This window comes from Protopterus annectens, chromosome 1.part2 (assembly GCF_019279795.1).
Source record: "Protopterus annectens isolate FY-2018-M chromosome 1.part2, PAN1.0, whole genome shotgun sequence".
Classification (NCBI taxonomy): Eukaryota; Metazoa; Chordata; order Ceratodontiformes; family Protopteridae; genus Protopterus; species Protopterus annectens.
In genome coordinates, this window is record NC_056727.1 from 532,500,741 (window position 1) to 532,515,525 (window position 14,785).

At 38.8% G+C, this 14,785-nt stretch overlaps 1 protein-coding gene across 1 annotated transcript in view; it reads right to left on the bottom strand.

Annotated features, from left to right (window-relative positions):
- Positions 1-11,673: 11,673 nt before the first annotated feature.
- The window catches only part of LOC122792472 (chymotrypsinogen A-like), a 206,211-nt gene continuing 203,099 nt past the window's right edge, over positions 11,674-14,785 (bottom strand). Inside the window, exon 5 of the mRNA XM_044060248.1 lies at positions 11,674-12,441. Within this exon, the coding sequence (XP_043916183.1) occupies positions 12,028-12,441 (414 nt within the window). The 3' untranslated portion in view covers positions 11,674-12,027. The remainder of the gene's footprint in view (positions 12,442-14,785) is intronic.

Below are 14,785 nucleotides of genomic sequence, written 5' to 3' on the forward strand. Positions count from 1 at the left end.
AATGCAAAACTGACAAACAGTAACTTTCATTCAAGTGAAACAAGGAAATAAGTATAGTAAGCAATGCAGATAACACTAGGGATCCACAGAAGCGCTGAAAAGCCGCGTTTTAGGTGGAATTAGCGTTTCAGGGAAATAACAAGCAAACAAACAACAAGCATACAAACAAAGCTAGATTCAGCAGGCCTGGATCTAGTCTATGCTACAGCAAACAAGGTGTACCAATTTCAGTAAGAAACAGTTCAAATATGCAGGCACTATAAGCCTTTAACCAGAAATTCCCAGCTCAGAAGGGCAGAGTCCAGCCTCTCCTCCCACAAGAGTGCAGACCACGAACCTTCTTAATGTAAAATAACTGGCCTGAATCCAAGTGCTTAAACCAGAACTAATACACTTTTAGAATAACAGACACTGAGCCCTCAATCAGCAGTTCCCAACTTAGAAGGATGTAAGCTACCTGTCTTGCCACCACAGTGCAGGCCACAAACCTTCCTAATGTGTTCCTGGAGACACTGAAACATTGGGGATTATTTATTTATGGAGTAAAATTTAAGCTGTTGTGATTTAATTTCACTGTTGTAACATTATGTATGCTTTCTAACTATTATTAAAGCATGCTAATAATGTCTAAATAACACAATAGTAGAATCTTAGGGTCTATATTAAATCAGTGAATGCTTAAAATAGAGAACACTGATTTATCGACCCTTTAAAAGCAAAAGCTTGAAATCCCGAAGACACAGAACAGTGATTTTTTTCTCCAGGGAAAAAAATCGCTGGGTCATTTTCAGGACTTTTACTCCACTGTGGTGCAATCTCAGAGTTGATATATTTAAGTAGGGGGGTGTGGGGGCCGAAGCCCCCCAGTTTATTTTGTGTTTTGAAGGGTTTTTTTTTGTGGAACAGCGATTGTTTTTCCTTGGGAAAAAAATCGCTGTTCCGTCTGTTCGGGATTTCAAGCTTTCACTTTTAAAGGGTCAATAAATCAGCATTTGCTATTTTATGTGTTCACTGATTTAATATAGACCCGAATCTTACTAGCCCATTGTTGTATGTAACTGAAAATCATATAAATATCTTTCTTTACTAGATCTTTTAGTGCATTAACAGCAATATTTACATTACAGGATGAAAACTAAATAACAACTATTAGAGGATTTAGCAATTTACTGGGCAATGAGTTTTGGAATTTGGTTATGCATTCAGTTTGAATCGAGAATCATGTGTAATACCATTGGTGTTTAATGAAGAGAGAGAGACAGAGTGCAGAAATGTAAGGATCACATTTATAAGTTAGTCAGGGGTGGTATTACTAGTAATTCATGTGAAGAGAGAGACTTGCTTTCTCATAACATGTGCTAAGTGTTGTGATACCCCACTGATTATGGATGGGGATCCAAGGATCAGATTTATAGTGTAGATGGAACTTGTGTAATTGTCTGGCAGTGCCCGGTGACTGTTTGAGAATGTTTGTTTCTTTTGGTGAGAATGTTTGTTTCTCTTAGCATTGCTATAAATAAGAGACTTTAAGTCTAATTTGTAGAAGAATGCATATGGTTGCCTTGATAGCACAGTCATTTGATTATGTGTGCATGGTTTCCCACAAGTGGGATGAGATGCCACCTTGATTTTGTGGCATAAGGAACCCGATAAATTCCATAGTATATAGTAACTTCCCTTCACAAGGCAACTGATGAGTTAATCCTGGAACTGGGCCTTTTGGTAAAAGTGGTGTCCATAATAGGTCACAGTGCTGGGTGAGGTAGCTTGCTAATTTTACTTGAGAATGAAGCAAGGAACCTAGCTGTTATAAGAGTCTGAATAGTTAGGTCAGTTTTCTAGGCACTATGGAGTTGAGGGGTCTTTTAGATAAGAGAATAAACAAGGTTCTTCGTACAAATATTGTGGAAGAGATGGGTAATGAGGATGAGGTTTGACAGATCCATGCTTCATCCCCCTTGGAAAAACTTAAAATATAAAAAAGCATCAGTTGTAACTATCAGGAAAGGGGGCGAGTCATGAGTTAATGTATTTGAGTTAATAATGCAAAATGGACCTAAACCAAGAAACCTTGATGCAAGTTGAAATGTACTCATAATTGATATATGTATAGGTACAGGATATGATGTGTGCTCATTTACACTGCAGAGGAGTATTTAGTGACTGAAATAATTTTTATTATTCTCTAGATTTAAAGATATATCATAAGATTTATATGGGGCAGCATGCACTGACATTTTCTGCTGGAGGTGGCTATTGCTATTTGGTTTAGATGTCTTGCAATGTCTTATCCAAGACATTTTTGGAACCAGTGTAAATCTGAAGGTTAATAAAGCTATGAATATGATGCTAACAGGTCTGCACATAGCAGCAGTCAAGGGTCTTCCAAGTATACAAATGGAGAAATCCAGGAGTAAGATACTGTAAACATGATTTAGATTTTATGGACCATAGCAGTGTGTTTCCACTGGAAAATCAGAAATGGAAACCATCATCTTTTGAGTACCTGTGGGTTAGAAAAGACTAGGGAGTTTCGTTTTTATCAATGTAATTCTATTGGTGCCGCAAATACAAACTACTATATGGTATTAAGATATTCTTGCAGATTTGAAGCGGCACTTTAAGCATGCAGGGAAAGTAAGTTAATGTTATCAAAGATGTAGCTGTGTTCAATGCATAAATGAAAAATAAAGATATAAAACTGCACAATGCACCTCCTAGTAGGATGAACAAACTCCATACAAACCAAATGTAAATATGCTGAATAAAATCCAGTACAGAGTTTGAAACATAGCCAGTCTTTATTAAAATGTAAACAAGTAGGTGAGCGCTTTCACGGGTGAAATCCCCAATTCATCAGACCTTAATAAACATTTGTTTCTAAGTGTATCTTATATAAAACTTTTTAAACTGCAAAAAACAATGACAGTGAGTAAAACACATTACATCATTCAATTGCTTAACTTCTTAACTTAGTAAAACACATTACATCATTCAATTGCTTAACTTCTTAACTTAGTAAAACACATTACATCATTCAATTGCTTAACTTCTTAATGTCTTAAAAGGGCCATGGTGAACTACACTGCTTAAAAAACTTTTAAGAAGTTAAGAAGTTAAACAATTGAATGATGTTTTAATCACTGTCATTGTTTTTGCAGTTTTAAAAGTTTTATAAAATGAGAAAAATGACCAACATGGCTGATTTAAAAAAAAAAAATTTAATAGTAAAATTGAAATAGGTAAGTGCTTTCATGTCACAAGGTGCTTCTTCAGACCATGAATACCACAATAAAACACACACAGAGTGCCTTGGTACCAACTCTTTGTGGCCACTTTATTGACAATATAAACTTCAGATGTCTAACTGCAGTAACACTGTGCATCCTGGGAGTCCTCCTCTTCCTTCTTAGAGCATCCATTCCATTGCTTTATATAGATATAGATATGGATGTATTACCTTTTGTTTACTGGGAAAGTCTGAATGGGCATCCAGACTCATTTTCAATGGAGGTCTATGGAGAAAAGCGTTGTATGAAATATCCACATGATATAGATACAAAAAAAAAAATAAAGAAACAAACTCTTGACAATTACCAATGGAAACTGAATTACAGAGGAGTGTCTTACTTTGATGTAAATTGTTTGTGACAGTAAATAGGATACAAGAAATCAAACATATACACTATTTAAAGGGTCTATATTATATCCTCGAACGCTTAAAAAAGCGAAAGCTGGTTGATCAAACTTATTTTCGCGAAACTGCAAAATATCGAAGCAGCAGAAACTCAAATTTTTTCCTAGGGAAAGAATTCGGTTGTCCGTTTCTGTTGCTTTGGTATTTTCAGTGTTATGGTGGAAAGTTACCAGCCGGATTCAGCTAAGTGTGCAATTGTGTGGATGTGAGTGTTAGGGTGATTTAGGTGAGTTAGGGTTAGGGCTCGGGTTAGGTGTGTGTGCGATTGAGTGGACATGAGGGTTAAGGTGGATTTAAGTGAGTTAGGGTTAGGGAGTTTGTGAGGTGAGTGTGCGATAGTGACGGACCTTAGGGTTAGGGTTTGGGTTAAGGTAAGTGGGTAGTTAGTGGTGTGTGCGTAGTTTAGTGTAGGGTTAGGTATCAGATTTTAGGTGTATGTGTGTGGATTTCTGTTTGTTTGGTGTGCTTGTGTTGTGTGTATGTGTTTTGGATCAGCGATTTTTTTCCCTGGGAAAAAAAATCGCTGATCTGACAGTTCGAGATTGTAAGCTTTCACTTAAATTAGGTTGATCAATCAGCGTTCGCTTTTTTAAGCGTTCGATGATCTAATATAGACCCTATTGAAAGTATAAAAATAAAACCAATGAAGATTACATTGTTTACAGGTGCACCAGTATACATGAGTAATATAGAGTTACTAATGAAAAATTCAGTTTATTAGTATAAATATCTATATACAACAATGACAGGTAAGGAAGAATAGAGGAAATTATGAAAACTGAGGAAATGTAAGGATAGTGGAGAAGTGGAAATTATGTAGGAAGTGATAGTTGAGCTTAACTGTTTGTCTGATACTTGCTAGGGCTGCTAGAGATATTCTTGAAAAAAAGGTCTTGAAAAGGAACGAACATTGTTTTTTAACGTTAGGACAAATACGATTGAAAGATGTAGAAAAACTCCTTAAATCAGTATGTTTCTAGCAACAAATGTTTGGGACTACAGCAGCAAAAGGGCCAAACAAAAGAACTTTAACATCTTATGGAAAAATTTGAGAATATAACTAGTAATAGTTTTCATAGATAAAACAGAGGCAGTAGCTCTGCATATAGCATTAGCACAATCATAAGAGCAGTTTAAAACGGTTACATGCGAAACAAGACACAATATGGTGTTCAATGTCATTTTAACCTCTAAAGAAAGAAGGTTTTTGAAAGAAGCCAACAATTTGTTTAACATATGAGCCAGGCAATTCCATATTCCCATGGATAAAACAACAGAAGAAAAAGCTTTAGTCCAACATCTGTCATGCAATTTCCCAACCAGAAAGGGGAAGTGAAGCATTTAGCAAAATAATCACAATAGACGGGTTTCATAAAAAAGAAAACTATTGCCGGATCAAATGATGGATTAAAAAGGGGCTTTTCAAGTGTCTGAGATACTCTGTATAAGCTAACTTTCATATAGGTGCATATGGTTGACTGACAGGCATATAATAAGCTGTTAAGAAAATATCCTATAGTACTGATAAAACAGGGGGGACACCTTTGAGCTGAGGACAATCCAGTTTTAATAACTCATAAATCTTCTGTTGGGACATAGGGATTGTACTCCATTCCCACTGAAACAAATCTTTCACTTTGTTATGGTTTCAGAAAACAAAATTATACTGAAGGAAAATCTGAAGAAACAATTTCTTTAGAAGCAGAATCTTTAGCTTAATGAAGAACAACACTTGCTTTCCAGTCCCTGCTTTTCTGACTGGTAATCAGTGACAGAACAGAGGAAAATTTCTTTCATTTACTATTAACAGTCAGTGGAGAAAAAGAAACAAAAATATCTGATGAAGTTTCTTCATGGTGAAGAGATGAAAGCGTTAATCTTTTGTGTTAATAAATTTGTGGTTCTATTCAGAAGAATAATTTTATAGCTTGCAGTGTTTCTGTTACCAGTTTACTGCAATTTGATGTTTACTAAGGCATTTCCACTGTCCGGTGTTTCATAGGTTCATAGGTAGGTACTAGGCTATTGTCCCTAGGGCGTATATAAGCCTAGCCAAATGGTACCCTGGCTTTTGTCACCCAAGAAAATTATTTTCCTGTGCCCCTGTCAAGCAGAGCCACAGAAGTGATCCCTGGTGTGAATTTCCTATCTCCATTCCAATCATCAATATTTTTCTTGAAGAGTGCTAATGAGGAGCTTTGTTTGATATAGATAGGCAGTTTGTTCCAGAGTATGGAAAGTCTCTGGGACAGAAATCTATCCCTCCAGCATGTTCTGTTTATTGTGGTGACAAGGTTTAGGTACCTAGAGAGTGTAGCTTGGAGGGATTGGGATTTCTTTAAGTGGAGCATGACAACAGCTCTGGGTTTGACATAGCTTTGTATGTTAGGCAGAGACATATTAAAGCTGGAGTTTTTTGAGACGGTCTGCGTAGGGCATCTGTTTGAGGTTGGTAATCCTCTTTGTGAGGTATTTCTGTAGCCCTTCCAGTTGTTGTAGATGTCTTGTGAGGTACATACCAAAAGGGAAGTTGTACTCTATAATGGGTTTAATGAGTGATGAGTTGAGGGGAACAATGACCTCTTTTTTCCTGGATGTGAAACCTGTTGTGATGAGGTGTGCCATGTAGAAGGATTTCCTGACTACTGTGGCAATGTGATTATCAAAGGAGAGACTACTGTCCACCTGTGTCCCAAGGTCTCTTATCACACTTTTGGTGTTAAGTAGACTACCACCTATGTGATAGTTCATGGGTACAGAGTTTTTACCAAAAGGGATGACAATGCACGTTTTGGCATTGAGCTTGAGGCCATGGCTTTGACACCAGGCACCTGTTCCAGTGAGGCCCTTTTGTAGGATGTCCACATTGTTAGGAGTTTTGATTATGGCTCCTAGTTTGCAGTCATCTGCAAACTTTGTTAGCCAAAGACCTTCTGTGTTAACCTGTACTTCAGAGAAGTAGATACCAAACAGGAGAGGACCTAGGACTGAACCCTGTAGTACTCCACTTGTCAGTGGTCTGAAGTTGGATTTAGAGTCTGCTACTTCCACAGTGTGGGTTCTGTCAGTGAGCCAGTTGGCAATCCATCTTGTAACATAGGGATTTATACCTAGTTTAGTGAGTTTATCTATGATTCCAGAGTGGGGGATGGTGTTGAAAGCCTTGGCGAGATCTAGCTAGGCTGTGTGAACCACCTTACTCTCATCTACGGCTTTGGTGACCGCTTTAAAGAAGTCTATCAGGTTTAGGAGACATGATCTTCCTTTTACAAACCCGAACTGGGTAGGGTCCAGAGTATGGTGATTACCAATGTCATTGTTTATAAGTTCCATGATGATACTTTCCATAGCCTTGCAGATCAGGTTCATCAGGCTAATGGGGCGGTAGTTCCCAGGGTCTGTGGTGGCTCCCCCTTTGTGGTGTGGGATAACCGTTGCTGTGTGCCATTCAGTGGGCACAAAGCCTGAGGTGAGGCTATGACTGAACATGGTACTTAGGTGGGGTGCCAGTTCATTCTGTAGTTCATGTAGAACGCAACCTGGGATGTTGTCAGGTCCCATGGATGCTGTGTTCTTGGCTTTGGAGGTGTGTTTTTTACCTGTGCAGCTGTGATTACAGGAACTTTGCATTTTTCTGGTATAGAGATGGGCCCTTTAGGGGGTGAGAGAGGGGTAAAGTTAGCACTGAACCTATCTGCCAGGATGTTGGTAATATCAGTTGGTTCTGTATATTTAGTGCCATTGTGCTGTAACTCAGAGCAGATCTGAGTGTTGCCATTGAGATTCTTGGCATAGCTATAGAATGCTTTGTGGTTGTCTTTAGAATCAGTGGTGATTTTGTTTTCATAACTAGCTTTGGAGGATTTTATGAGGGATCTCAGCTTCTTACTGAGGATGACCACGGAGTTCCTCCAGTCATGGGATTTTACTCTTTTTTGCAGCAGTTTCTTTCTTCTGTTGTAGAGTTTGTTTATGGCAGGGGACCACCAGATTGGCTTCCAATTTGGAGGATAGCATCTTGGTTCTGTTAGGGATTGCACGATCCATGCACTCGTGAAGTGCTTATAAAGTGCATTTTTATAGGATTCAGCAGTCGTACCTCTATTGTCCGTCAACATGGGTGTCGTGACGTTTGCCACTTCTGTCTTAAGAAGTGTGAAGTTGGCTTTGGAGAAATTTTTTACAGTGCTTTCCCTAATGGGAGGAGGGGGTGGGATGTGGATGTCTAGGGTGATTAGCTTGTGGTCAGATCTGACCAACGAGGAATTGACCTCTGGTGTGGAACACCTGTTGCCCATGTTGGTAATGACCAGGTCTAGGATAATGCTGCCCCTGGTGGGGGTGTGGATAAGCTGATCCAAGGTGTTGGAATTTATGAATTCCTGAAAACATTGAGCACAAGAGTTGGTACATGAGTAGTTTTCCCAGTTAATGGTGGGGTAGTTGAAATCACCCATTATTAAGGTGTTAGGTTGTACCCTAATATTTTCCAGTGTATCAAGAAATGAGGAATGGGAATCCTGGGGCATGGTGGGGGATCTGTAGCAAGCTACAATTTGGATTGCGGTCTTGCCCAGAGTTAGTTGCACTTGGATAATCTCGGATGCATTATGCTGAGCAACTAGCCTGGAGGTGTGGATATCCTTAATGAATATGGACACGCCTCCACCTTTAGTGTTTCGGTCCAGGTTAGGTGGCCGAAAGGTGTGGTATGAATTATTGCCTGGTAATGCAGGGGTGCTCTCTGGAGCCTTGAACCAGGTCTCTGTCACTGCACAGATGTCAATGGTCTCCATTTTAAGGATTGCCTCAAGTGAGTGCATTTTGAGGTTTAGACTTCTCGGATTAAGTAGCATTACCCTCAGATTTTCCTTGCTTGTACCTGTTACGGTGGTGAATTTGTCATTTGAACCTTGCCTAAAAAAGGCACTATAGGGGTATCAAGAGCCTTGGTCAGTATCCGGAATCCCAGGGGTGACAGGTGCAGGCCATCTCTGGCAAAGCATCGTGGTTTGTCGATCATGTCATCCCAGGTAGACAGATACTGGATCCCTTAGAATGACACCAGAGGCTTAGCCAATTGTTGAAGTCAATTATTTTGTCCTTGTACTGTGGTATCATTCTGGGTGATGGCAGGATGCTACTCAGGGCTAGGGTGATACCTGCCTTGGCTATAAGATTGGACTGCTCCTCCAATTCTCTTTTCATGTAGTCCAGGGAGGTACGTCTCAGGTCATTCACAACAACATGGACAATAACAGAGTCATATTTGTACTTGTTGAGGAGTGACCTGAGTGAGTGCATTATGTGGCAGATCCTGGCACCTGACAGGCAGCTGACAGTAACTTTCTCCTTGTTTAGCCTGGTGAGTGGAACATCAGTGTGCCTGACTATAGAGTCATCTATAACTAGAGGGTTGGGTACGTTGTTATGCCTTATGGGCTGTGGTTGAGTGGCACACTGAGTTTGTGGGCTATGTGTCATTTGGGTTGTGTTGGGGGGGGGTGGATGTTGCTTGCGTTATTGCACTGGAGGTCCCTGTTGCTTGGGTAGATTTTTATTGAGAGCCTCCACGAATGTAGGTGTGTATTTTGTGTTTATATGTGTGTGTTTTGGTGGTGTAGGTTTTGAGGGATGATGAGTGTGGTGTGGTGCAAGTGTTTACCTTCTCCTCTTGACTGTCTAGTCCAGTCTTAGGTGAAGCAATCTTTGCTTCCAGTTTTGGCTATATAAGTGCATCTCTCACAGGTTGGAGTGTTGGGTGGTAGGTTTGTTTCAACAGTTAATGGGATGGGAGGATAATAGGTGGTAGACCTTACATGATCGTAGAACATGGAAGGCCAGGCCAGTAATTATGAGATCTGATGGAGTCAAAACATTTTAAAATAAAAAAAAAAATGCACACAGTTTTTTCACACAAGTATTTTCAACTGAAAAACGCATCCCTTTGAAGTAAAGACAGTCCAAAAACTGACATTTCCTAGCTAAAAATAAATATGTTTTCGCAAAGATAGACAGTTTTTTCTTCAGAAAAATAATTTAATGGAAGTTTTTTTCTGAAGGGAACTTATCTGCTCAGCCTTGAAGAAAAGCTAGTTGACGGTCAGCTCTGGGAAGCATGCAGATGCAATGCACTTTAACAGCAAGGAAGCTCTGAAGATTTTTAGTGCTCTAACTGCATTTTATATGGAGTTCTGCTTTAAGTTCCTGGCAGTTAGAGCACATGGAATGCACCCTTAACCTTTGAAAAGCTTGTCTGTTGGTCATATCCTTGGCAGGATATAATGCAAATAGCTTAGGCTGCTGTAACAGTGAATCAATGCTGAACATCTCTAGGTGGTTATCTTTTGTATATGTATTTAATAATGCATACCTCTTTGCTTTATTTTTCTAAGTTATGGGCATGACCTAGGCTAAATCCTCACTGGTGTATGACCATATAAGTATTTTTTTTTACCCATAGGATATACAACTCGTCTGACAGTATAATGTCAGAAATAAAACCCGTAGGCAACAAGACTGATCAATCCATCCATCCATCCTCAACCCCTTTTCCTGTTCTTGCACATGGGGTTGGGGTGTCACTTCAACAGTGAGAATAATCCCGAGCCAAGGTTTACACCACTGGGTGGCTAGCCCTGACACAATAGTTCATCTGTACCACTCACTTGTACACACACTTGCTCCTAGGGCCAATTTATAGAGTCCAATCCAACTGCTGCATGTCTTTGGAGTATGAGAGAAAACAGAAGCACCCAAAGAAAACCCACACAACCGCAGGGAGGACATGAAGACTCCACACAGAAGACACCAAAGTTGAGAACTGAACTGGAGAACCTCTTGCTGTGAGGTGACAATGCTAACCACTGCACCACCACGTGCGCCCACAATCTGCCATAAATGTAGCTGTTACATTACACAGTATGCACCTTTGTTACATTGCCATTGAAATCCACCTTATTTGCTGTCCAACTTCATATTTGTTCATTAGGCAAACTACTTGGGTTTACCCTCACTGTTAAATGATTGAATCTTATGATGTAACTATGCCTCAGATGTTGCAAGTAATGCACTTATGACGTGTTGGAAAAACTGCATTCAGAGAGCAAAATACGTATTTGCGGTTGGCCCAGTGGCACTAGAGTGAGGTAGTCACAAGAAAAAAGCAGTGACCATGGGTAAGATAGTAAATAGGTACTGGGGACTGGCCGGGGGAGGGAAGGAATGAGGGACAAGTGACCTTATACTTCCTCTAAGATGAGGGTAAAATGTCTATAAAACATGAATGCTAGAACACCTGATGGATATAGCAGACATCGCTGAAGGTGATCCTGCAGTCTATACAGAATGAGTGAGGCATGATTCTAAATACGGAAGTGAGCTGCATTTAAGGTCTGCTCTTTGGGCCAATTACATACCTTCCTGAGGGGAATGGAAAGTAGAAGGAAATAACTAAAAAAGGATTCGCTCACTCTGAGATGAGGGCTGGAACATCTGTAACCTGCCCCTCTCCAGGGAGTGAGAAAGAATAGGTGTTAGTAGAACATTACTGGGGCCTTGCAACCTAATTTCAAAAGAAAGGGAAAGGAAAACCAATTATATTTATCAATCTTACCTCAGGTAACGTATAACATTCTGTACTTCAAAACAAAAACAGAGATAACAAGCAAAATAGGTCAATGAGTCTGCACTAATTTATCACAGAGGTAAAAGTTGGAAGCCTGAATAACTTAAGCAAAGAAAACCCAAACTACTCATATATATTTTCAAAGTATGTAAATTCATGTCCATATAGCCATTTTTGGGTGAAAATTATGTCTGTATACACACACACACACATACACACACATAATTCAGAGCTCTACATTCTTGTAATTTTATTACTCACATCTAGGCTGATGGAGCACACCATTAATAGCTAGCCCATAAGCGTCTGTTAAAATTTGCATATTAAGCATCCCATAATAACCTCTATACATTGTTGTTCACTTATTATATGGAAGAATGTCTGTTTCAATAGTGAACATGACATTTGGCTTTGATAAATATTTTAACATTGCTAACACTGACTAGTCTGCGATTATGTTACTCTGGTTATTAAATGTTATAGTGGCCAGTAGTATTGTTTCAACACCATGACCGACTGCACTCAAGCATGGGAAAACAATGAAAGACAAAGTTGGCCATGTTTTCTTTCACCATTATTAGGTAAGAATTTTATCAGTTTACATAAAGCAAATGAAATATACTTAATTAAAACTTGCTCTTAAAAACTGTGGAAATACTGTGTAAATCATTTTATTAAGTGTCTGTAGACAGTTCTTGATTTTTTAACTCATACTGAAGTAATATGAAACCATGCTGATGTAGTAGGAAACTAATAACCATGAAACAAAAATCAGGCTGCCAGATGTTAGGTTACCTGCATTGGATAAACTCCGTAACTGGCCAGAATTAGGTGGCACAAAGGTGTAGGGTCTTGGGACTGGGACTGCTTGTGGAATGGTCTCAACCTTTGGCACATAAACAGGTGCTACATTATTCACTTGTGTTTCTTTACTGACAACGGGGATGAAAGGTCTTCCTGACTCAGCTGTTTTGTGTTTAACCCAGTTGATGTAGTTGGAAATTCTGGTAAAAACAGTTGCACCTGTACATTGATGACTACCAAAGCTGACTGCTCCTGCAAGAATCCAGACCTTTGTTTTCCTGTCTTGGCATGCCAGTGGTCCTCCACTGTCTCCCTTAAAGAAAGAAACAAAAAGGTTATAGGCATTGTACAATTATATTTTATTTTTAATTAATTACCTATATGTTTGTTAACTAGGTTGGTAGATGCTTTTTTGAATGTTTTTGTGTCCCATTCTGAACCTACAACTGTATAAATACAAAGCAAAAAAGCTTATATTAACAAAATGTAAAGCAGTAAAAGGAACTGTAAAAATGACAATATATATAATACATATACACTGAGATGGAGTTTATGTTGTTGTTACTTTGTTATGACCAACACCTGAGTAGGAGAGGACTTTGAAGAGATAGATCAGTTTCACTGCATGCAAAATGTGTACATACATATATATATATATATATATATATATATATATATATATATATATATATATATATATATATATTCATAGCTATTCCAAGGTCACTGAGTTTTATGACCATTCAATGACCATTCAAACCCAACAGCACCCTTTCTCAGGTCACATCCTTTCTCCAGGAGGGCCATAACTAGTCAATCCTGCAGTAATTGTGTGGATACCCATCCAGCCATTTACTTTTTTGTTTAAAGGAAGATAGTGAATTCCGTTTATTTAACTTGAAGGAAAGTTTATCCAGAGGTCTGGGAGGCACTGGTTTATAAACCTGCCCATCTTGTATTTTATTTATTTGTTGCTGAAGATTTAGATCCCTGGTTCAAGTATTGGTAAACATATTGAACTTGAAAATTGGAAGTTCAAGACAGCTGGATCTCTAATGGTCCTATAAGAGAAACAGAGCTCTCCCCTTAAAAGTCTGCCAGACCATGAATAAAGGGATACGGCTTTCAGGATGTTTTGGTAGCTCAGAGACTTTAGGTCTGTGATCTTTATGGTTAGGAACCTTTGTGGTCTTTCTAATGGTTTGATATGTTTAGTAAGATGCATTCCAAAGGGGCATTGTAATCAGTAATTGGCTTGATATTCCTTTGGCAGTTAGCTACAGTAAATAAAAAGATTTCATGACAACCATTGTTACACAACGATTAAAGGAGAGGGAGCTATCAACCCATGTAACTATGTACCTGACTATATTTTTGTTTGGTAGTGGTGTGTTGTTTATATAGTAAGATGAGGTATGAGGATTCATTAACAATTGCTTGGTTACTTGTCCATTTCATTCACTGAGAAATCTAGTGTGTTTAAATGATTGAAAACCCTTTTCACTGAATGATCATTTGATTGAAAGTCCAATTTATTGGGGCTTCCAAGATAGCTGCACACATATCCACAACTTAGCTTCAGCTCTCCCAGTGTGACAAGAGAAACTGAGAAACAACAGCCAGTGATATTATCAGCTTGAGTAAAATTCAGTTCCTGACTAGTAAGTATACTGCCGGGGTGCCTGCAAAGAAGAAAGTGAGGAGATCCTGAAAGAAAATCAACTGGCGAAAACACTGACTGGGAAAAAACCTGCAGCTGTTCAGCAAAATGCAGTTCAAGCTCCACCTTTGGTGCAAGAACTGGCTTCCTGTAATCTAGAGGAAACAAATAAGTTAAATGTGCTCAAAGCTGATTAAACTAAAAGAAACACTGAAGGAATATATCAAGTCAAAAACAAAAGGATGGAAAAATAGAAGAAGCTTTAAACAAGTAGTCAGATGAGCTGATAAAACTGCAAAAATCAGAGGTTGAAATGAAGAAAAGGCTGGTTGCTTATGAGACTGCTCAAGAAGAGATATTTCAAAAAATGATAGAATTAGAGGACAGAGCATGTAGGGCAAAAAATCTGAGATGTTCTGCTGTACCACAGAAACTAGAAGGAACAGACTATATTAACTTTATTAAGGCACAAATAAGCAACAAGACTGGCATTCCAGAAAGAATTGTTAATTGAAAATGAGCACCTTGTGTCTGCTCCAAATCTATCCACGAGAGAGCAGCCAAGACTTTATTAGTGAAGATGCAAACCTACCAGCAGAAAGAGTTGATCCTGACAAAACTGTGGCAAAAGGGCAAATTATTAAAAGTTGGAGACAGAAGAGTTTGGGAAAAATTACTATTTACTGTACACTAAGCAAAAGAGAAGCAAATGTATTCAAGTAATCATGGAATGTTAAGAGGCAGGTATGGGATTCAAGCTACTGCATTCAGCTGTCTTCAGAATATTTTTTTCTGGAGGATCAAAGTCATGTTTTGATGCAAAACTGGTTAATGAGCAAATGCAAAAAAATTGTTCAACAAAAAAATGAGCCATCAAGCAGAAGGGGACTCTACTTCTCATTCTTCTGATAATAAAGAACACAGAGAGACTTTGCCAGCAAAACATTTTCCACTGTTCCAAAGGAAAATGCTTCAGACACAAAAAAAGCACAGGAGT